The sequence below is a fragment of the Phoenix dactylifera genome, chromosome 15 (assembly GCF_009389715.1).
Source record: "Phoenix dactylifera cultivar Barhee BC4 chromosome 15, palm_55x_up_171113_PBpolish2nd_filt_p, whole genome shotgun sequence".
Classification (NCBI taxonomy): Eukaryota; Viridiplantae; Streptophyta; class Magnoliopsida; order Arecales; family Arecaceae; genus Phoenix; species Phoenix dactylifera.
Window position 1 is genome coordinate 6,975,769 of NC_052406.1, and position 23,113 is coordinate 6,998,881.

At 38.0% G+C, this 23,113-nt stretch overlaps 1 protein-coding gene across 5 annotated transcripts; it reads right to left on the reverse strand.

Annotated features, from left to right (window-relative positions):
• Positions 1–2,276: 2,276 nt before the first annotated feature.
• LOC103707884 (sulfate transporter 1.3-like) lies at positions 2,277–9,501 on the reverse strand. 5 transcript variants are annotated; one of them, XR_005515147.1, is made up of 14 exons: positions 8,626–9,501; positions 8,497–8,545; positions 8,184–8,391; positions 7,560–7,734; positions 7,394–7,459; positions 7,161–7,274; positions 6,957–7,073; positions 6,749–6,875; positions 5,998–6,284; positions 5,710–5,900; positions 4,611–4,696; positions 4,443–4,519; positions 3,800–4,053; positions 2,277–2,332 (listed from the first exon to the last, which is right to left on the reverse strand). XR_005515147.1 is itself a non-coding variant. In XM_008792581.3 (14 exons), the coding sequence occupies exons 2-14, from the start codon at positions 8,959–8,961 to the stop codon at positions 3,910–3,912; spliced, it is 1,977 nt and encodes a 658-aa protein (XP_008790803.2). In that variant the 5' UTR covers positions 8,962–9,022; positions 9,267–9,501; the 3' UTR covers positions 3,754–3,909. The 5 variants fall into 5 exon arrangements, 4 of the variants coding, with proteins under 4 accessions (XP_008790803.2, XP_038990192.1, XP_038990194.1 ...); XM_008792581.3 differs by lacking the exon at positions 2,277–2,332 and having other exon boundaries at positions 3,754–4,053; positions 8,626–9,022; positions 9,267–9,501; XM_039134264.1 differs by lacking the exon at positions 2,277–2,332 and having other exon boundaries at positions 3,754–4,053; positions 8,626–9,146; positions 9,267–9,501.
• Positions 9,502–23,113: the final 13,612 nt, after the last annotated feature.

Here is a 23,113-nt window from a genome sequence, read left to right on the forward strand (position 1 = left end):
CAGAATACAATAAGAAAGGGCCGAGGTTTGGACCTTGGTCTGACCTCCAGAATACAATAAAAATGTACAATTATAAAAAATTAAGAAATCTTACTAATCATCAGTGATTCAGTGAATTATTCACTCTTCAGTCTTCAGTCTTCAGTCTTCAGTAGTGTTTGTATCATCATCATCAGAGGATGTTGTATTATGTCCACCTTTATCTTGAAATCTTGCCTCAGCATCCAACCAATCTTTGAAGCAGAGAAGCATCTCCACCGTTTTGCCCGTCATCCTACTTCTCTTTTCGTCAAGAACACGCCGACCTGCACTAAAAGCGGATTCCGATGCTACCGTGGACATCGGCACAGCTAAAATATCGCGTGCAATTGCAGACATAACAGGATATTGATTTCTAACACTCTTCCACCAAGATAATACATCTAGATTCTCTATTTGATTTTCATCATATGCAGAATGAAGATCATTTCGTAAATAAAATTCTAGTTCACTACTTAAAGATGAAGAAGATGAAGAGGAACTTGAAGCATGTGTGTGTCTTCTCTGTGCAATGAATGAAAAAATAGATGACGAACGAGAACTACTAGAAGAAGAAATAGAGGTTTGTATTTGTGTTCTAGATCCACGAATTTTTTCATCATATATAGCATAAATATCATAAAGAAGTTGTTTTACCTCATCTTTAGCAGATTCAGAATCTTGATTCATATTTTCAGAGTATGCATCAAGTAAAATTAGCACGCCATTTAATTTAACTCTAGGATCAAATACAGCAGCTAAGTTATGCATAGGACATATCTTGTCCCAATACTCATTCCATTTAGATTCCATTAGGTCAATAATAGGCATTAAAACATCATCATATCTATGTTCTGCAAATTTTTGACTAATTATATATGCTTGTTGTAAAAATGAACATGAAGTTGGATAATAAATACCAGAAAGAACATTGGTAGCATTATAAAAACTAAGCAAAAAATCTTCCAAAATTTTTCCTTTATTCCAATCAGTTTCAGACAATGTAAAGCCTAATCCACGATCATTAATATATAAACTTAATAAGTTCTTATATGGGTATGCATCATGTATCATGCTATATGTGGAGTTCCAACGAGTAATTACATCAAGTTTAAATTTTTTAAAATGTTTACCATGATTTATGCATAATTCCTTAAATTCTTGAAGTCTTGATCTTGAAGCATAAATAAAAGAAACTGCATTTCTAATTTTTGAAATCACATCTTGAATCATGCCCATGCCAGCTTGAACAGAAAGATTTAAGATATGACATGCACATCTAATATGCAATAAATTTCCATCTAACATGGGATGCAATGAGTCTTTTAATAATGCAACAGCAGAATTATTATTAGATGCATTATCAAAAGTAATAGACATAATTTTATCATTAATATTATATGAACATGCAGTTTGATAAATGATATTTGAAATTTGTTGCCCAGAATGTGGAAAATCAAAAGCACGAAAAGCAAGAATACGTTTATTTAATTGCCAATCATTATCAATATAATGAGCAGTAATGGCAATAAAACAATTACTACCTACAGATGCTGACCAAATATCAGAAGTTAATGAAATTTTTACATTTAAAGTAGAAAGTGTTTCAATTAAATTTTGTTTCATTGCTAAAAAGTTAGTCATAGCTACTCTTCTAAATGTACGCCTACTAGTTCTTTTGTAAGCAGGTTGTAGGTTTAATTGAACATATTCTTCAAAATTAAAAGATTCACATAAACTAAAAGGTAATTCATCCTTAACTATCCATTTTACAAGTGCTTTTCTTTGATTTTCATGATTATATGCAAAATTACCTACAAGTAATCCCCCTTGTATATTAACGGTACTTTGAGTTTGAGCATGAGAATCATGCATCCTATGACTCTCTTGATGTCTTTTTAAATGCCCTGTTCCCCCACTACTACTACAACTATAAAGTTTGGCACATTTTTTACATCTAGCTTTCCAGACTCCATCAACCATAACTCTATCAAATTCATTCCATACAGCACTAGTCCTCTTACGAGAAGAGGTTTGATCTTCACTCGGTTCACCAGTTCTAGAGGAACTAGGAACATGGGGTTGGGGATTAGTTTCTTCTCCCTCAGAAACAGGAGGAATGCCAAACTGACTTTCCTCAAAAGATGACATATCTATGATTAATTCAAAAAATAAAAACTAACCGCAAGGAGGAATTGAGTAGAGGGTCGGAGGGCAGAGGCAGAGCCGAGATTCCGAGCTTCCTCTTGTGCTCTCAACAGAAGCGACCTTCTCTTCTCAACAGGAACCTCCTCTTGTGTAGCACTTGAACAAACTAAAAATTAAATTGCTAGAAGAGCACTTTAGAAGAGAGAAATAATAGCAATAGAGAAGGAGAGAATAGTTGGTTTGGTGTGGTGAGAATGAGGGAGGAATGGGCTATTTATAGAAGCCCAAATTTTTTTCCCAAAATACCCCTCAATTCAGCCGTTATTGGACTGTTGGGAGGGGTAAAAGGGTCTTTTTTCCGAAAATAGCCGTTGGAAACGGCTATTTTCCTCCCCCCTCTCCAGACGGGCTGAGCCGTTGCGGGCCGTGCCTGGCACGGCCCGTTTGCGCCCGTTACGGGCCGTGCCTGGCACGGCCCGTGGCGTGCCGTGCCCGGCCCGGCCCGCCAATAGACGGGCCTGGGGCCGGGCCGGGCTGGCGTTCCGTGCTGGACGGGCCGTGCCCGGCACGGCCCGTTTATTCCTTGGGCCCGGTGGGCCTGGGCCGGCCCGGCCCGGCACGGCCTGTTGCCCAACACTAGCTGGCCCCAGCTTCCTTATTACCTGGTCTCTAACTAGTTTTCAGAAGGATCCCCTTGTCTCACTAGTCTTGGACACCTCTGGAATACTTCTTGCTCAGGGGTCATCCCCTATGGGTTAAGAGACCTTCCAACTGCACCCCCTTTTTTTGAGCCTTTAAAGCCCTATGGCTATTTATAAAAGAATCATAAATATTAATTATGGCCTTTGCAGTACAAGAAGGAACTTGAAATGTTTCATCCACGCAACAAACATGGATGCATCCACTAGATTGCTGGGTATGCATGCGTGCATATTTTTATGATTACGTATATCCACATCTTTTATGAAAATCTCTGTAGCCATTTAATAAAAAAAATTTAACCATTGCAGCCTTCATAGTATGGAATGGGTTTTATCTTCTGCATGGAAGAAGGATTCATCTTTCTCTACATGAATCGCCGTTGGATCACCCACCGTGCATCTCTGAAAGCATTCCCAAACCGCCGTTCATTCGCTTGTACAGATCTCAAGGTGGCCAGTGGCTGATCCAATGATGCATTTATGTGAAGGAAGACGAATCCTTCTTTCGTGTAAAAGATACAACCCCGACCCTCGACGGAATTGACATGTTCCATCAACAAAAAGAAACATCAGGGATGTATCCAATAGATTGAAGTTGGGGTAAATGATGATATAGTATACATTTAAATAAACTCCTTTAATTTTTTTTCCTTGAAGAAAACGGTGGCATAAAATTAGAATGTTCTCTAGTCCAAATTATGTCAGCATTCGTGAAAATTACCACAAGATCCTTAGAAGGGTGATATTTATTTGCGACACGCAATGCTACCTTGTCCCACTCAAACCTGGGAAATCTGATTTGAAGTTTGGATTCGGCAATAGCTCATTCTTATATTGCCAACATGATGCAGTTCACGTGCCATGATCGAGAAGAAAATAAATTTTGTTGGACGAATGCACGAGGTTTCATTCCAAAAGAGAGGGACACTCACTTGATTTGTGGGCAGCCACAGAAATGTCTACGGGGTTACAGAAACAGGTTTGTAAGAGCAACCATTGTCCCAGTTATAGTACACAAATGAACAAGAAGTCTTCATTTTCTTCAAACATCAACCATCTCCTTGGGGGCGCAACTCATGACTGCATCAGCAACCGTGAGAAAGATCTTATCATGGCCTATCAGTTCCGTGAATTTGGATGTCTGAAGCTTTTCGATCACTACAGGCCCGGGATTGGCAAGTATAAGCTGGAAGAGACAACGATCAACCGATAAGACATACTTCATTCTCTTGGACAAGTTTTCATTTAACCTAGGAGTAGTGCCATTATATTTTCTCAATCGGTATCAAATGTAGCAATCACATAATTGTTTTTTTTTTTTTTAATGCTGGTCATATAGATTTAGTTGATGTTGTTGCTTACTTTTATGGGACAAAATGTTATTGTTTTCTTGTACTTAATGGAAATTTCATGATTGTCATTAGTATAAATGTGAGGCCTAACCTCGCATTTGAGCCAGCCAGGACATGAACCAGCATGCGGCTGTGTCGCATGGCCGACATGGATGATGGGTTCGGAGCAATGACAATAACTTTTCTGTATGAAAAGATTTAGTTTGGAAATTTCAAACTTCACCTGAACCTTCCGCTTTTCAAGACTCTTCAACATTTCTTCAAAGGCATGGATGCCACTGGTATCAATATCAGTCACCGCTGAAAAGAGAACGAAGTTGTAAGCCTATAAGACATATGATGTCTATTTTACTGCTAAACATCGAATCAAGGATAGAGCTGGATCTCTTACGAGACATCTCCACAATCAGGAAGTTGATTCTAGGCAGTTCTCTCGCTTCCATTTCCTCTTCTTCATCTGCTAACCATCTCAAAATTCTACAAGTGGAATAAGACCACACATTTATCAGAAACCACCAAGACATTTTTTTTGGTTCATTGCTAGGCAGTTAGTATAACAAATGCAGCAATAAGATAAAAGATAAATTATTATCATTAGACTCAGGGCCGGCCCAACCCTTAGGCAACTGAGGCGGTCGCCTAAGGCCTCGGCCCAAAGAAGGCCCACCGCAAGAAATGCTTTAAAGACAAAATGGAAAAAAAAGGTCCCCTGTGAATTCGCTTTAGGCTGGCCTACTGTAGGGAAGGCCTCAAAGACAAAACGGCCTTAAGCCCCCCAATACATTGGGCCGCTCCTGATTAGACTTGGATAGCCAGCCTATAAAACTTTTTATCATAAGATTTTGATGCTGGCTGGTATAATTGTTTTTACGAATTGTGCTTTGAGCAATGCAGGGAAACAGGGTTTGTGAATTTTGGAGAACTTTTATGAATTCCTAATGGTTCTCCTATCATCATTAACAATTAGATAATTTGATTACCTATATTACATTTGGATTTGAAAGGAAATTTTCCTTCTTAGGTCTCTAAAAGAACCAATTCTGAAATCGAATAGGTTATGTCCTACTTATTTTATTTAAGGCATTACAAATCTAGCAAAATGGTACCAATAATCAAGTTACAGCATATATGATCTGCTTTCCAAAATTTGTTTGTGCTCGGTTTCACCTAAAACATGTTTTGACTTCCTAAGATATTTTGCTCTACCTAAGTTCACATATGATCAAACTTCATTGACCCATCTAGTTTCGAATGAAAAGATATCTGCTTCTATAATTGCCACCATGGAGGGCAGCTCAAAGATGCCATTCGTTAAAGATGGCTATAGTTTCGAAACTATAGCCATCTAGCACTGTAAAAACTACCGGGTGTTGGCTTTAGGACTTCTCATTCACAATAATTCCTATATATGAAGGCAATCTCTGGACTTAGTGAAATCCAGTTAAGGATTTATAGAGTAAATAAGCAAAGAGGCTTGAAAGAAACAATACCTCTCCCTGATATAGTTGGAGTTGGAAAAATAGATAGCAGAATCAACTCTCACAATCAGGACTCCTGGCACTTTCGACGCCTCTGGGTATTGTTCGATGTTCCTGTATATTGTAGTACCTGGGAGATTTCCAAGTAAAGCTGTTCTTGGTCTTGTTACTTGGAGTAGGATCTTTGCAAATGATATTGAGACCTGCAGGTAGAAAGAGTTAATGAAATAAAACTTCAAGCCATAGAGGACATATCAGTTCCCTAGAGAACAAACATTTAAAGGCCATACTGCTCCTTACAGCGATCAAGAGGCCAATCTCAACCGACTTAAATACTACACCAAAGAATGCTCCCATGCAGGCAACAAAGTCAAATTTATCAGTCTTCCAGATAAGATATGCTGCTTCGAAGTCAAGGAGGCCGATCACAGCCGTAATGATGATAGATGCAAGGATGGAATTTGGAGTGTATTTGAAGAGCGGAGTGATCAGTAGCAAGGTTAAGAGTACTACTGTTGACATGACTACGTTGGAGATGGGTGTTTGGCAGCCAGCCATGAAATTGACCGCCGATCGTGAGAAAGAGCCTGAAAGAGAAGCAAGAACACATAAATGACAAAAACATAGACTTGAGCATTAATTTGAATTTTTCTTTAACCATCCTATGGGATGCATAACAATGAAAAGTAGGCTTTTTAAGGTTTTCTTATCCATGTTAATGGGTTCCTGGTTGGTGCATCATAATTTTTTGTGAAAAAGAGGCTGATGCATTATAAATTTATAATACTCTTGCCACTTAAGAGCCTGTACTTTAGTAAGGTAGAGAATAAGGTTTGGAGCTCGGAATATCCTTCAAACACAGAGCAGAAACCCAAGTCCATATAGGTGGGGTTGAAGGATTAGATCTGAAAGTCTGGTCTAGTTCCTTCTCCAACCTTTATTAATAAACCCAGATAATAGGGGTCCATGCCTGATCCCTATTGTCCTTTGTTTCACAAAGAGGAAGTTTTGACGCCCTTTTAGCTTGATCTGAACATTATTCAACGTTTACCTGTTGCACAATAACAAGAAGTCATCGAACCAGCAACATTCATCGTTCCTAATGCAACCATCTCTTTGTTTCCATCCAACTGATAGTCCTTCAAAGCAGCAAACGTTCTTCCAATAGCTGTAGCTTCCTGATAAACTTGTAGCATTTAGTTCGCAGCAACACAACTGAATTCCATGAAACTTAGGAGAGGGTGTAGTATTATTATTACCGTCAAGGCTATCATGCCAGTGACAACGCCTATCCTAAAACCTTTCCCAGCATATGGACCAGTGAAGTATATCTTATTGAAGGATGATGGATTGATGCCCTTCTTTATGTGCCTCACCTTTCAAAAAAAGGATATCATTCTCAAAAATTACAAATATAACAGTTGGATATGAGTTTCTCAAAGATTTGGTGAATTGGTACTCACTATTTGAACACCGTGCTTTTCCGCATGGGTAATGTACACAAAAAATGTGGCCAGTATAACAGAGATCAATGGGGCAATTGCAGGCAGCCAGAAGAACTTCTTGTTCTTCTTTCCCTGTTTATTTCATGGTTCGAACCACACAAGTGTTAATAGTTAGTAGTATTCAGTTCTTAATAATTTAATTTATGCATTGTTTTTGCTCAGAATATAAAAATCTTACGTTGAACACTTACTATGTACTTAGCAGTCAGAAGGAATGCCAAGAAGACTGTGCCTATGAGTATCGTCTGCCAGTTCCACTGTGGAAACAACACATTTTAGTTAGATATATTGATAGGAATTAGAACTAAAAGAGTTCTATTTGGTATGAATACTATAGCACGCTAATAGTTTTCTTACCCCATGATGAACTGAACCCCACACAGACCTCATAACAGAAACAATGTCTGTTTTCTTCGTAAAGTTCTTTATACCGAATAATAATTTTAGCTGTTGGATGGCAATCGTGATGGCTGCACCACCCATGAATCCAACAATGGCAGCATGAGATAGGAAGTCAATCAGGAAGCCCAACCTGGAAACCATTGATTTTGAAAAACAAATAATAATGAGGTCTGCGTGCCAGTGGAAGTCGAACCACCAAAGCAAGAAGAAAGATAAACAGAAGTAGAATGAATGATTTTTTTTTTTTTTTTTTTTTTTTGAGAAAAAGTGTTGAATGAATGGACTATGGGATGTGCTGTTCTTATGAGAAAAAGAGAGTTGAGGATTTGTGAGTTGGCCTCCGTGATTTCTGTCAGGTGACATGACTAAGTACATATACAGAGTCACTCTTTCAGATACTTATAAAGTGTGTAGGAACCAAGAACCATTCTGTCTTCTGAATATGAAATTAAATATTTCTACAGAATTTGGTTTCTTTCTGAAGATAAACATGAGACCAGTTAAGTTACAAGATAGAAGCTATAGTCACGTTGCTCAGATAAACATGAAGGATAAAGCTACCAATACTGTTAGCGTTACCTCAGAAATCCAAGCGCTGCCTGGGTAATACCAGCAAAGAAAGTTGCTGTGAAAGCAAGCCGTAGATATTCCTCCTTATTTTTCACTGGATCAACCTCATCTTGGAGCAGGGATCCCATCAGGAGAGATACAACTGCTACCGGTCCGATAGCAATGTCTCTGGAGCTCCCCATAGCAGCATAGATCAGTGGCGGCACAAAACTAGAGTCTGCATCATTTAGGAAAAATGAACCCATAGCCAAGAATCAGTGCATGGGGCAACAAGGGAAGGCTATTGAAGTTTCTTTACTGCAATCAGCACTAGTGAACTTACAGAGTCCATATTGTGGATCCAAATTAGCAAGTTTTGCATACCCGATGTCCTTTTTGATAAGCCGAAACTCATGTTAGATGACAGATGATAATCGGATCATTCTTTTTCTATGTTGAGATGAGTTTGTACCTGAGGAATACAGAGACTTGCAATGGTGAGTCCTGCAATGATGTCTCCTTTGAACTTGACTAAGTTGTAGCCTCTTCCCCAGTCTAAAATCGGAAACAAGTATGCTAGGCCTAGCATGAACTTTCTTGATCTTGGTTGGTCCCTGTATTGGCGTAAAGGGTCATCTGGAAAGAGTGCTTCCTTCAATGTGTCTGCGAACTCTCTCGCCAACTTCTTCCTAGGGGGATATCCCACCTTGTAAACATATGGCTCATTCTCAGTCCGGCGGCGCGAGGAAGGAAAGCTGGTGATGTCCATTTCCTTATTTTCAGCTTCATCAGAAACAGGATGACCCATCGAAGTGCTGTACGCCTAGGTATTCAGTTGCACGTCAAGGATGAAGAGAACAAAAGTTGATCTGCAAATTGACAGTGACCTTAGCGGCATTATAGTCGCATGCACCCAAAGAAGACGAAACAAAATGAAGTCTTATTTAATCTCCAATAAGATGTCACAGTTCTACTCCAACAATTACATTTCAACTGCAGTCACAAAGAAGGCCATTAAATCATCATCAAATGATGTTTTGAATTTCCGGACTACTGCTGGAAAATGTTATATATGGATCCAAGTATGTAACACAATGACCTCATAAGCCTTACTTTCTGTTGCCTTTGAGCAAGCCAAAGCCAAATTTAGATAAAGACACGTATGGTGATCATGCTAAGCACCACAGACAGATTGGGAGCAGAGTAACTGATGATATGATACGTTTAAAGTGTCTGGCTCAAGGACAAAATTTGGTAACTAGAGGAAACAGAAGGTGCTAAATGGAAAAAATATGAGAGGAAGCAGTGGCTATGTGTGTTTGAATGCAGGTCCTTTCTTGTTGCTTGGAGGACTAAGACAAGCTATTTATATAAGATTCAACTAGAACCCCTATGGATCTGGTTCTCATTCCTGCCACATTCAAGATAAGCAGACAAGTTGAGAAGCATGATATTATACAAATAGCAATGATTGATGCAACAAAGGATACATTTCTTGCTTGTTTCCTAATGATCTTCTAAAAATTTAATAAACAAACTTGAAGGGCGGTGTTGACTTTGATGCTTAGATTATTTCAGCTGATATGACCTGTCCATCTCTCTGCCATCATTCGTTATCACCTCATTTTCCTAATCAAGTTATGAGACTTCCACTGATATTATTGGAGGGGAGTCGCACGAGAAGGCTTCTCTGATCGTGATTGTCTGCAAAATAAACGAGCCCTATGACTTTGGATAATTGCATCACACTATCAGAAGAGGCTCTTCAAAAGTCGCTGGCAGCTTTCTCCAGTAAAATTCAAATAAAAAAAAGATACATACTTACCATTTTGCTATCATTCTTTTATTTCACTTCCTGTTTTGCAGAGCTGCAAAGTTTTTGGCAGATGAAACAGTCGGAGAATGCCTACGTGACAAGTTTTCGCTATACACCATTAGAGGTCATTTCACAGATCAGACATCATCTCTCATGTTCCAATTTCAGAGAGATTAAAATTTTCAATGAGTGACTGGATAAACAATGCTCCATTTTGCTTTCTGATGTGCTCTTCTAGGGGAATGTGACTTTTCAACAGAAACAACATAGAAATAAGAAAGACTTAGCTCACATATGCCCCAAAGGGACACCAAAGGCCATTCTACAACAGTAGGCAAAGACCAGCATAAAAGAAAAGCTCGAAGCTGAACATACTCGAGAAATCAACAAACATTGTATAACAAAAGAAACCCTCAGTTACACTCTTCTTTACAGAAAAATGACCTTGAAAAAGAAAAATCCTACACAACACTGCAAACTACTTAAACATCTCAAGCAACCCAAACAACTATAGAGGTAATTAATCCAAGTATCCCCTCCCCTAACCACCAACACCTTATGAACTAAAGAATAGAAACTAAAAAAACAGTAGGAGATTCCTTTTGTGCTAATACCAGTGTGATGGATCCAATTCACGAAGTCAAGCAGATGCTAAAATGCTGGATTTCTCTAGTTCGCGAAAAAGGGAGGAGTAAAGCTGCTTCCCAAGAAAAGTGGTGTTCGAGGAGTTGCCCTGTTTTGAGAGTCATTAGGATGGTTCGTTTTCCCTTCGACCTCTCCTTTCCTCCTCTTTCTCGTAGACCGGTAACTTATTTTCCTTTTTAACATCTTATCAAATCCCTTAGGCATATCTCTCGAAAAAGTAGGAGATACCTTTCTCCAGAAGATAGGAGATCCGCCTTCATATATTTTGGGATCCATCATAAGGTCCCAAAATAATTAACTAAATCTTCTTACAAACAAATAATTCTATTTGTCATACTAATACTGTAATAAGTTAGGATCTTACCTAAAAAGATTAGTAAGAAGGTATTATTTAAGTTCTATGATTCTATATAAATATTAAAAATCTATCCAATGAATAACTAATGTGGAGACTAAATACACACTCGCACGGATCCTCATATACTATTTTTGTTTAAGTTCCGACGTTTTCATCATGTTAGGAATTTAAATTCATTCAAATCTAATCACAAATACCACGATTAGCATATGATATTTATTATAGTAATATTGTAACAAATCAAGATCTCATCTAAAAAATTCAGTCAGAAAATATTATTTAGATTTTTTAATCTTGTAAAAGTATTTAAGATGAATAACTAATATAAAGGTTAAACATGTGCTCGCACGGTCCTCATATATACATATTACATAATTATAATTAAAAAAATAAAAAAAAAAAGGAGATATTAATTAGACTCACCGTATTTAAGCCCAAAGCTCAAGAACCATGCTGATTTTAGCAAAAAAAAAAAAAAGAACCATGCTGATGACGACCCAAACCGGTGTGAAGTCTTTTTTTTTTTTTTGTCCCTTGACATTGACGGCACTGACAAGTCTTAAAAGCGGCCGCGGGGCCCACGACTCGAAACTCCAAAAATGAATGAACGGAAGCAAAACCTGGAACGACCCCCGAAAAATGACTCCGGGGAAGTGGACGTGAAAAGCCGTCCACATTCGTTGAATCCAAGCACGAGACGACGAGGCCTGCCGAAAGGTAGGAAGACAAAGGGTACGTATACAAAATTATATACCTTGGATATCTTTTTATATTGCAGTACACTATTCTGCGACCCGGTGGGACGCAAACTGGTTCACAGTTTGTCTGTAATTTACTGAATTAGATAACTATGGCAAGAACCATGGATTGGGCTATCCTCGTTGACTTGGCTGAGATTTTATAATGGCACGCATATACAGAAACGCACATGCGAGCTTTTATTGCGCAAGCCAACGACAAGTGGATATGTGCATGTTCCAGATATATCTGTTACGTGGTTCTCCAATTATTTCCATTGCTTGAAGAGTTGGCTTCCAAGTAGAGCTGGCAATTGTGCCAAATTGGCTCAAACTATTAGGGTTCGTTTGGTTCGCGAAAAGCATTTTTCCTTCTAAAAATATGATTTCTAGGAAGAGAATGCCTGGAAATGTACTTTTGCCATGTTTGGTTAAATATGAGAAAGTAACAGATTTTCAGAGTGCTTATGTTTGGTTGACCATCTCTGAAAAAGTTATATGAAATTCCTATTATACCCTTAATAAAAATTAGGTCTTTAATGCCTCTTTAATGCTGAAGGGCCTTTTTAGAAAAAAAAATAAAGATGGAGTGATTTCCGCCTCATGGGAAAGTAACTTTTTCATGTTTCTCATGGAAAAGACTTTTTCATGAAATGTGGGAATCATATTCCTATAGAAATACAACTTTTCCATCTTTCTCATTTGAAAACTCCAACCAAACAAGAGTCATTTCATTACTTTTCCGTTGACTACACTTTTTTTCTTTCTTTTCCTGCGAACCAAACGAGCCCTCAATATTATGAGTGGGGTGGATGAAGATTGGCTCGCATGTGGAAGATCAATGACTTGGTCTTCCTCCTTGAAGCTTGCTTGTCATAGCACTTTGTTTCAACATTAAATAGTTTCCATATGTTGGAGAGTTGACATCCAACCCGATTAAGTTGATCTTATCAACTGGAGTCAATACCCAATAACAAAACTGGAGGTCTACTCACATTTGTGAGTTGACATAAGCCTGTAGCTTTCAGTGCGCGCGTATGTTATCCCTTAGCGGGTGTAGAAGTTGTTTTTTTTAGCCTCCTTGAGAGAAACCTAATTAACATTTCATCAAGAAAATGAGAAAGCGCAAAGTACAAGATTGAAAAAAAAATGACATGATAGAATCATAAAATAACAAAATAATAGACCAAAGAAGGATTTGAACAACCAGTCCAGTAAGTTAAGAAATTAATTCTAAAACACAAGCTGATGGATAAATTTCGAGAGAAAAAGGAAAGGTTAAATAGATTGCAAGTTCACGGCCGGCAACCCTAGTCTAGTCTGCAAGAAGATCTGGATATATACTATCCTCAGCCAGCTGAGGAGTCACCTATCTCAGTTCTTGGCTTGTAATTCAACGAAACGAAGATCCAGCCCAAACTCTGGCTTATCTTTCTTATGGCACAAGATTTTAGCAAAAACTATTTTTGGGTAATTGTAAGAAATGTCAACTAGATTTTGAAGTGCCCTGAGGTGATGCTCCATATTATACCATTATCCACACCATTTTCGTTCTCCATAAAACGTCACCAAATAGTGTACTTTTTTTTTTATTTTTTTGGCCTCCCTGTAGACGTAGACGGAAGTTGAGAGAATTGATGAAAATTTGTAAGAAAATAAGAAATATATAAATAAATCTATCTCATTCTATTAGCTGAAACTTAAGTTTTTGGGACAAGTCGTGATTTCAACAAAATTTGCTTGCATTATCAAATAGTGGATGTTGCTTATAACAGAAGCTTACAAAAAAAAAAAGGATTCCTAGAGCCTGCCTCGGTGGATAGGATAAGGCCTGTTGCTACGAGTGATGTTTCAGTTGTTTAAAACTAAAGATATGAAGGTAAAGTATTTAATGTTAGCGTCATTAGTAAAATACTACAATTTAAAGTTCAGTTTACTTTTTCAGTATTTGTTTCTCGTTTATTGACTATAGAAATGCGTTTCTTTCTTTAAAAAAAGGACTAAAGATGAGCTATATATGGATGACACATCCTTCAAACTACAAGCCTTCTAGATGATTTAATGAGTACAAGGTCATGGTCATCATCTAATAAAGAAATACATGTAACAGCCAGAAGCAATGAACCAAAAGAAAAGAATACAAAGTCCATTACTCCATCTTAATTATCCTTCAAATCAGGCACCTTTTATGTCCGTATTTCAAAATTTCAGCCTGCAGCTAATTCCGACAGCCCATCAAGTAACGGCATAAGGCATGGAAGTGTAGGTGGGCCGAGCTCCAGCGAGCCAGGAATAGCTCTACCATGTCGCAGGCTGTAAACCAGAACCAGTAATTTAATTTTAACTGGAACTCAAGCTATTTAATACATTGTATTAATCATTAAACAAATATAAAATATAAAATTATATTTTTATATATAATAAATAATTAAAATCGATCAATCTATCTACTCATTTATTTATATTGAGCTTAAATTGGAATCCAGCCACAGACAAGCTTAAATGATTAGCTTGATCATATTTAATCAACTATGGATAAGTTCAATCTTGTGTCGAGCTTGAATTATATATCTGTTCAAGCCTCGAATTAATATTTAACTGATAAAAATAACTGAATTTAGGAGATTAATGATATTAAAATAAAATATAATCTAGAAAATGGATATATTTAATGGAATAGTCAGCAATCTACACGTATTTCATAACTGTATTCCATCTATTGTTCATACGTCTTTAGTTTGGAGACTTAGAATTCATCTACTTGTCTCCCTATTTTGGTGGAAAGTAATTTAGAATTGACTGTCATAAAATACTATTGTAAGAGTCTATATTGGCATGTATTTAGTTTCACATTGTTTATGTGAAATCTTAGATGCTTATATAAGACCAAAGAATCCAAATAACATATTCTAGCTAATCTTTTTTAGTAGATTGTGGATCATATAAATGGTACCAGCATGGATGCGATCCATGGCACATGTAGATAAGGGGGCACTATAGCAAGAGCCCTTTTAGGGCAAATCATGAGTTGATTTTGGTGTTTATGATTGGATTTGATTGAATTTGGACCTTTAGCTTAATGAGGATGCTACAATAGAGCATATGAGAGCCCATGTTGGTGGGTTTAGTATTAAGGTTTTAAGTGATTCTCTTCACTTGGAACCTCCACCTTATTGTGTTTAGAAAATAAATTTTGATGGTAGCCTTTTAAAAGGAGGCAATTGTGCAGGAGCAAGCTTCAAGCCTGGTCATGCGGCACAGCCAAATTCTTGTTATTGGAGCCACTCACCTAATAACACTACGATTGCCATGCCAGAAGTTGCTTGGAATGGTATGGTGTTTGCGATGCATAATTTAGGTGCTCCACGCATTCGGCCTCAAGGTGATTCCTTAACTATTAAGGTTTTATCAGCAAGTTGCGATGTCCTTATATTGATGTTCATCCATTACTTCTTGATATTTAGAGAATGACCATATACCATTGCCCAAAAGCTTATGTTGCTAGAAGGAGAACCAGCTGAGGCTAGTAAGCCCATGTGGCATCCATTTTATTAGTCCATAGCCCAAAAGCCCATTTTGTTAGAAGGATTGGTGGCTTGTTTCAAATCTATTTGTGATGGGTTTTAACGGAGGAGAAAGAGGTCCTTAAATAGATGGATTTTCCTAAGATATGGCCGGTGTTTGGATTAGCTCAGGACTTGCAGAGTCCAGCAATATTGGGTTGGAGTCTTCTCCTTCTCCACCTTATACATGCTTGAATACTAATGGGCTTGGCTTCTTCAGGGCGGCCCACTAGCCTAAAGGAACTAGGCTATTACAGAGGGTTTATGCATGGCCCAAATCTTACTCAACCCTACCAAATCTTCATCGGCCTTGGTATCCCCTGGTGAGAGATCCATATGATTAATAGAGGTAATGATGCATAGTGGAACTATCATGTAATTGGCTCGACCCTCAGCACGACCCTTCACCTACCACATGCATGACCTCGAAGGAATTATGGTGGCCTTCTTCTGGCTGATTACATGGACTTTTATAGATGACTAGCTCTTCTCATGTGAAACATACTTTGCATTATTGTTTTACCATTGCCTACTTACCCATGATCACAACTAACAAACAACTTCTAAACAGCCTTTGATTCATGCATTATTACCTAACCTAACAAATACTCTTAGACTTATTCAAACAATTCCGGGACTCTTGACTAAAGCAACAGCTGACTTATACCAATAACTAGAACTCTTTACCAAATAATAATCATGCGTATTTTCCTTCGACGACTGGGTTGTGTGGGGAGCCCGCACGTAACAACCCACCAATGGCACGTCACAATTGTAGTTGGATTTCTTTAAGCTTCACATGTCTACTGAGAAGCTGACTTTTTGGCTTCCCTTGTAGCTTCAAACTGGAAATATTAGATGGAACTCTTCTGCAGCCCGTCCCCAAGGGATGAAGTATATAATAATACCGGCAGATGCCTTTACAGTAGATGCATTAATTTGTACTGCCTTTACAGTGATGAAGCATATAACTTACCATAGCCTGGCTGTTGATGGGTCATTAGAAGCAAGACTCCTCATCTAACTCTCCCACCTTGACATCTCCTTTTAGATTTATACTAACACAAGTTAGATGAAGTGCACAACATCAATATTTTTTTTTAAACTGGTCACAAGGAAAGTATAGCCATACCTGATAACTGACATGAATACAATAAATTAGTGTGTTCAGATTACAGATCACTCCGTCCAGATAGAAAATATCTATGTGAAACAGCACCACAGGCGTGTACACGGTCAGAAAATATGTTGAAGCACTCTCCGTGCAATGTTGTAGCATACGTGTGCACCAATAGCATGCAGCAAGCGTACGACGTGTCCGGTTTTAAACTAATGCAGGAAAAGTGCGCGTATATGCTGTAAATGTATATAGAAAATAGTTAACTACGTGAAACAGGCGATTTTGAGCCAAAGATATATAGATTATGATATCAATTTATCAACTTGATAATATTTTGGAGATTTCTGATCTGATATAAAGAAACTGATGATGGATTTTAGACTTCTTTAATTTGACCAGAAAAATATTTTATGTTAGTAGTTGTCCTAGAAACTAAAAATCTGCATCTAAAATTAGCTATGCATATATTAAACCAAGAATTGTAGCATGATTTTTTTTTTTCTCATAAAAATCAGACATATGGTTTTAAAATCCATTCCTGCTCTCTTAGAGTAGTATTGGCGGAAATTAGCCATAAATCTGAAAATTGCTTTGAAATGATGTTTAAAAACTAATGCAAAATATTTTAAAGTTCCTAAAAAACTAGGGATATAACAGATCATGGTTTTGTCTAAATAGCCCCCCAACATATATAATGCAAGTATGTAGAGGTTGAGGCCCCGCAAGTCCTTCACGTGCTTCGAATAAACTTACAAGAAAGACGAGAAATGGATTGCAGAATAACAGAAAAATTTGTAGATAAACTCCTGTGAAATATATCTGAGATTAAATCGATCATGCAACATCAACTTTCGATCTTAGAACAAGCTATGACTAATTGACTGCACAAGAAGCATAAATTAGGAATCAATCTCATAGGTGATTAGCTCATATATAACTGTGGTCATGCACACCATAAGGTCAAAGAAAGGAGCCCTTTGAATGGAATTTTTGGATATCGTTTGTTTGTTAATTTGCACTTATCGCTAAGCAAGGAGTACGTACGTAGGGCCTGATTTCTAGTGCTGGACTACTACGATGAAAGCCACCTTCAGTCTTCGAGTCAACAAAAAAAAAAAGAAAAAAGATCAACTCTCCCTTGGTGATTAATTCAAAAGATCCACGTCATGCATTCACCACCCGCATGACGTCGGAACATCCGTTGCGTTCAAGTCATCGCTGGGCACAGCTTCCAAGAAAGAACTCCAAAGACCAGCTCTTATTGTCTCTAACTTAGTCTAGATGATTATTTTTTTTATAGAAAACAGGGTTTGCACCAAGATTTGACTAACGACATAGTCCCTTCATGATAGCCCCCAGTTTTTCCTTTAATTATTGGCAGTTATGAAACCCACTATCTCAGATCGTTGCTGACCGCTGCAACAATACTACAAGAAATTTGGACTTTAGCGACGCTTTTTTTGGCTATTAGCGACGCTTTTAAGCGTCGGTAGAAACTATCCCGATGCTTTACAAAGTGTCGGTAAAGCGTCGCCTATGCTACAGTGGAAAAAACATTTTCCGACGCTTTCAAAAGCGTCGCTAATTACTATTTAGCGATGCTTTCAAAAGCGTCGCTAATTACTATTTAGCGACGCTTTAAAGCGTCGCTAATTACCATTTGCCAAGAAAATTACCATTGGCGGTCTGCATCTTCTCCTCCATTCCATGGTGCTGATGGAACACAAAGAGAAATATAAACAACCTCCCCAATCGGTACCTTCATTCCATCCATACAGAGTGGTTGGGTTTGGCTATATAAACAGTTCTTTCTTTTTCAGATCCGCCGATGTGGGACTAAAATGAGATGGTTTTTTGGCTTCCGACGACGCTTTTAACGACGCTTAAAAGTGTCGTTATTTAACCACGCTAAAAAGCGTCGTTAAAAGCGTCGTCAATTACATATTAACTTTAACGACGCTTTTAAGCGTCGGGGGAAAAATTTTTGCCGACACTTGGAATAAGCGTCGGCAAATAAGAGTCGGAAATTTACTTTTTTGGCGTAGTGAATTGTAGTAGTTTTGTAATGTTGAACTATTTCTAGGTTAAATTATTTGAAAATAAGATAATGATAAAAATAATCATCATTATTTTACTAGATTATCCCAAATACTGTTTAACTAAAATACTTTTATATTGGTGCACATATTTGAATGTGGTATGTATTTTTTATTTTTTTTGGGTTTTAGCCGTGCAATCGACAAATGAAACAATGGCCATCTTTTTTTTTTTTTTTTTGTTAAGGCTAGGTTTATTATGTCAATCTAGTGAAAATACATCCATATGAATTAAAAAATAAAATATGCAAAAAATCAGAAGAAATATTTGATGCAATCTATAAAGTAGTTTCCGTATGATTTTCTATATAAACTATTGTCCAATGAGCAGCATTGTTAGCTTGCTTCTCTATAGACATATGTTACCTTATACTAGTTTCGGTAGTTGATGGATGAGTCCCCTTCAACTATAATGTGGGTCATCTTTAGATGCTTCATCCCATACATCAATCCTTCCCATGTAGCATGCAACTCAGCCATAGATACCATCGTCTCAAAAAGTTTGATGCCACGTATTACTACTAGTATACTGCTTGTACTTCTGATAAGTAAGCTAGCTCCGCCATAATCACCTTTATTTAGAACACAACCATCAAAGTTAATTTTGAGGAAACAGGAAGGTGGCCGTCTCCTAAGAGAAATACATCATTTGAGAGAATGCAGAATTCCTGCTATCAAATAACCCATCAAGGCAGTCATTTGAATGAAGTTCTGGGCTGGAGTGGATACCCTCACTAAAATCAATCTTGGACGCTAATAAATACTTTGGAAGGCATGTTCATTCCTTACCAATCAAATATGATATGCAATATAGGACATCAAAACCATCTCATTTTTGTTAACCAAAAAAAGGCATGTTGGGTCCAATTACCAATTAACAGATGGCTGAGGTTAGTGATTGTCGACACTTTTTTTTTCAAAGATAAATGTAACGTGTCATTTAGCAAGCTTTTCTGAAAGAAGAATACTTTTACACAGCAACTTCAGGCTACTGATAATTTAATCGAAAGGAAATCGATTCTCAGAAAATTTGAAAAGAAACTCTCGTCAAACATTGGTACCATATCTCATGGGATCCCATAGGTTTGTAAGAAAAATATGAGTAGCCTGCCCCCACCGAACTTTAGGCGTTATTTTCTTTTATGTTACGTAGCCCTGATATTCATCTAAATAAAGCATCCACTGGACCGTGCCCTCCCGCATTATTAATTGTGACTATCTTATTGCCCTAGCTCGGACCTGAATCATTTACAAATTATATATAATCAAGTTGCTTGATCCAAACACAAGCAAAATATAAATTGACCTAATCCAAGGCCATTTATTTTGGACAGGTTCCAAAAGTTTTCATAGATATATGTTAAAAATTTTCGGTGTTGTGGTAGCGAATGACTGGCATGATATGCTGCACCAAGATTCTCCAGCTCATAACTTATATGGTGGATTCGATGTACTTAGAAATTCTCTGAAGCATTATGGTTGGGCTTCTTCAAGCAGACCAGAAGGCTAGGCTAAGCAGATCAGTAGGAGTCGACCTCCGAGGCCAGCACCTCTCAGCCCAGCTCGGTGATCTCGACAGCTGATCCGAACCGAGAAGAGCCTTCTCGGTTAAATAAGCAGCTCAGTCCTTTTGCCTCAAAGGCGCACGCAATTCAATCAAGTGCTAGATTGTTATAGCAAATCTCCAAAACTGTTACGCCACATCAACATTTTGTTACGACCTGATCTCGAATTTGTTGGGATCCGATTCTAGAAGATTCAGGGCTCTAGCTACAAATAGGTCTAAAGGCCCTCATGAAAAGATAATAAATTAATGAAAAATCATTTTAACTAGGGCAGACTATGTATCTCTGTTGTCCTTTTCCTCCTCCATTCCTACTATAAATCCTCTATAACTCAAGTATCGAAGGGCTTGGTTACCTAAGGGCTTGGTCGGAGCCAGTCCGCTAAGCTCTTACCCTAATTAATTTGTTGTCTCGCATATTTTCGAAAGCGGTCCATCTTGATGTTCCGGGATCGACAGTGATAGCCATCTAGACTGCTCTTGTGCAAGCATCTCAATGGCATTTATGGTCTTGCATAGTAACAGGTCAAAGAATGAGGTTGAATGGATAAAATCTATCTGCGATGACCGCTCTCGGCGGATAGAGATGCTGTCGGCCGGGCTACTCATAAAGATTCCCATTAAAATCAACAACCGACTCCTTTGTATTAATTCGCACAATTCAACAATCATGTAGTCACCATCTAGACCAATGCGATATCCTGGCCTCGCTTCTAATCATTACGTTGCGCCAAGTGTCATGTCCCTCTTCCCCTGCTGATCCACGACCTCCACTAAAAAATCTGGGAAGTCGTTAAGAGAGAGAGAGAGAGAGAGTTCTAGAGAAACATATTCGTTGGATTTCTCTTATGCGTATTATCTTTTTTTTTTAATGGAAAATGGAGGCAGCAGAGAGCTTCCCCCGATTTATTGAGAAAGGATCATGTTTGTAGGAGTTAATACAGAGAGCAACTTACAGGGTTAACAGCACTGTAAAAGAAAACACAATTCCGAGGACCGGAATCTCAGAAAATTTTTGGAGTCGAAGTCAAGAAAAATTGGGATGAACCAAGGATAGTAGTCTGCTCCAAAGGTGCTGATGTGAATCTACCGTATGGGAGAGCATAGGAGGCTCCGGCTGCGACAGGGGAGCAGAATTTTCAGAATCCCTGAGCAAACGGAGCCTTTCCAAGTCAGAAACAAGTTTGCCAACAAATGGCGGTAATCAGCTGGTCCCCAACTTTCTTATCCAATTTGAGAATGTTCTTCCTTCCCCATTCAATCCAGAGGTTGTGGAAACTCGTTGTCCGCCCTCTAAGATGCAGCTGCAGCCTGATGATGGTCCACAAACTCTTAGCAAATGAACATAAAAAAAAAATAGGTGGTTGACTGACTCAACCCTTGAACCACACAAAACATATAATTAATTCCTCACCGTTAGCTACAAAAAGACTCTCCCCTTCTCTGGAGCTGCTGCTTTCTAAATAATTTTTGCGAAAGGGGCATTTGAGGCCATCAAGGTTCAGCAAGTTTCAGAAAGAGTCAATGGAGAAAAGATCATTAGGAGCAAGCTTCCATTGCCGGCACGCCATCAAGGTTCAGTAAGTTTCAGAAAGAGTCAACAGAGAAAAGATCATTAGGAGCAAGCTTCCATTACCGGCACGTCTGTAATATGACATGGACTAATTGTTGATAGGACATTAAGCAATAGGACCTCACCCAAAATGGCTAGCCGAAATATATTATTTGGATTTCTTGATCCTACATAAGTACCCAAAATCTATCTAATAAATAACTGATGTAGGACTAAACACATGCCCGTGTGGGTCTTCATAACATGGCACATCTTGTTCCAAGTTAGAGGTCCTCTTAGTTGAATGTTCCAAGCAAGATTTCTTTAAATCCATTGGGAAGAGACCGGCGAGTTCAGTTTAAAGATCGTCGAATAGAGCTCCTCAAAGCAGGAACAAAGAGGAAATGTGTCCTCCCAAAACCTAACGGGCTTTCCATTCCTGATTTTAAAGGACACAATTTTAATTTTAGTATTTTTGAGAAGTTAAGATGTCTAAGATGCATGCCATGCTGACTTCTCTCTTGTTTTAATTTTCAGAGATTACAGATCACTGTGTCCAGATGAAATACATTCTGTGCAAGGTAGTAGCAAATGTGTGCAGGAGTAACAGCAAGTGAGACCGGTTTTTAGATTAACACACTAAAAATGTGCATATATGCAGCAAATGTATGCAGAAAATAGTTAACCATGTAAAACAGACAGTTTTGAGACAAATCTGTATAGATTATTTATATCAATTTATCAACTTAATAATTTTTTGGAGATTGCAGATCTGATATCAACAATTGTATGAATCATCCGTCTCAGCAAAAAAAAAAAGAAGAAAGAATCGGATTGAAGAATAATAGAAAGTTTGTAGATTAACTCCCGTGAAATAAATATGAGATTAAACCGATCATACAACATCAACTTTCAATCTTGGAACAAACTAGGACTAATTGACCATAAAAAGAAGCATAAATTAGGAATCAATCTCATAGGTGATTAGCTCAGATATAACTGTGGTCATGCATATATACCATGAGGTCAAAGAAAAGGGCCCTTTGAATGGCATATGTGGATATTCTTTGCTTGCACTGACCGCTAACTGAATGGGTATGTAGTGTTTTTTCCCTTTTCTTTTCTTTTCTTTCTTTCCTGGAGTACTACAATGAAATAATTAATCCAAAAGATCCACGTCACGCATTCACCGCGTGCATGACGACAGAACTTCTTTTGCGTCCAAGTCACCCATGGGCAGCTTCAAAGAAACGAAGCGCACGACCAGCGCCTCTTGACTCTCTGACACCACCTTGTTTAGGTAATAATTTATTTTTCAAAAAATAGGTATGCATCAAGATTTAACTAACGCTATAGTCCCGTCATAATGGCCCCTAGTTTTTCATTTTGAGATTTAATTTTTAAAATTAATTTTTGTATAAGATTTTTATATTACTGCAGCATTTTTTTTTTTTTTTTTTGCCCCGGGGAGGTATTTTCTAAATGAGATAATTCATCACGTAGATGCAG

Coding starts and splice junctions, on each gene's coding strand:
- LOC103707884 (XM_008792581.3), bottom strand. CDS start 8,961: ATGGGTCATCCTGTTTCTGATGAAGCTGAAAATAAGGAAATGGACATC. Junction 7,735..8,183: donor GCAGCGCTTGGATTTCTGAG/GTAACGCTAACA, acceptor AATGGTTTCCAG/GTTGGGCTTCCTGATTGACT. Junction 4,697..5,709: donor TCCAACTATATCAGGGAGAG/GTATTGTTTCTT, acceptor TTCCACTTGTAG/AATTTTGAGATGGTTAGCAG.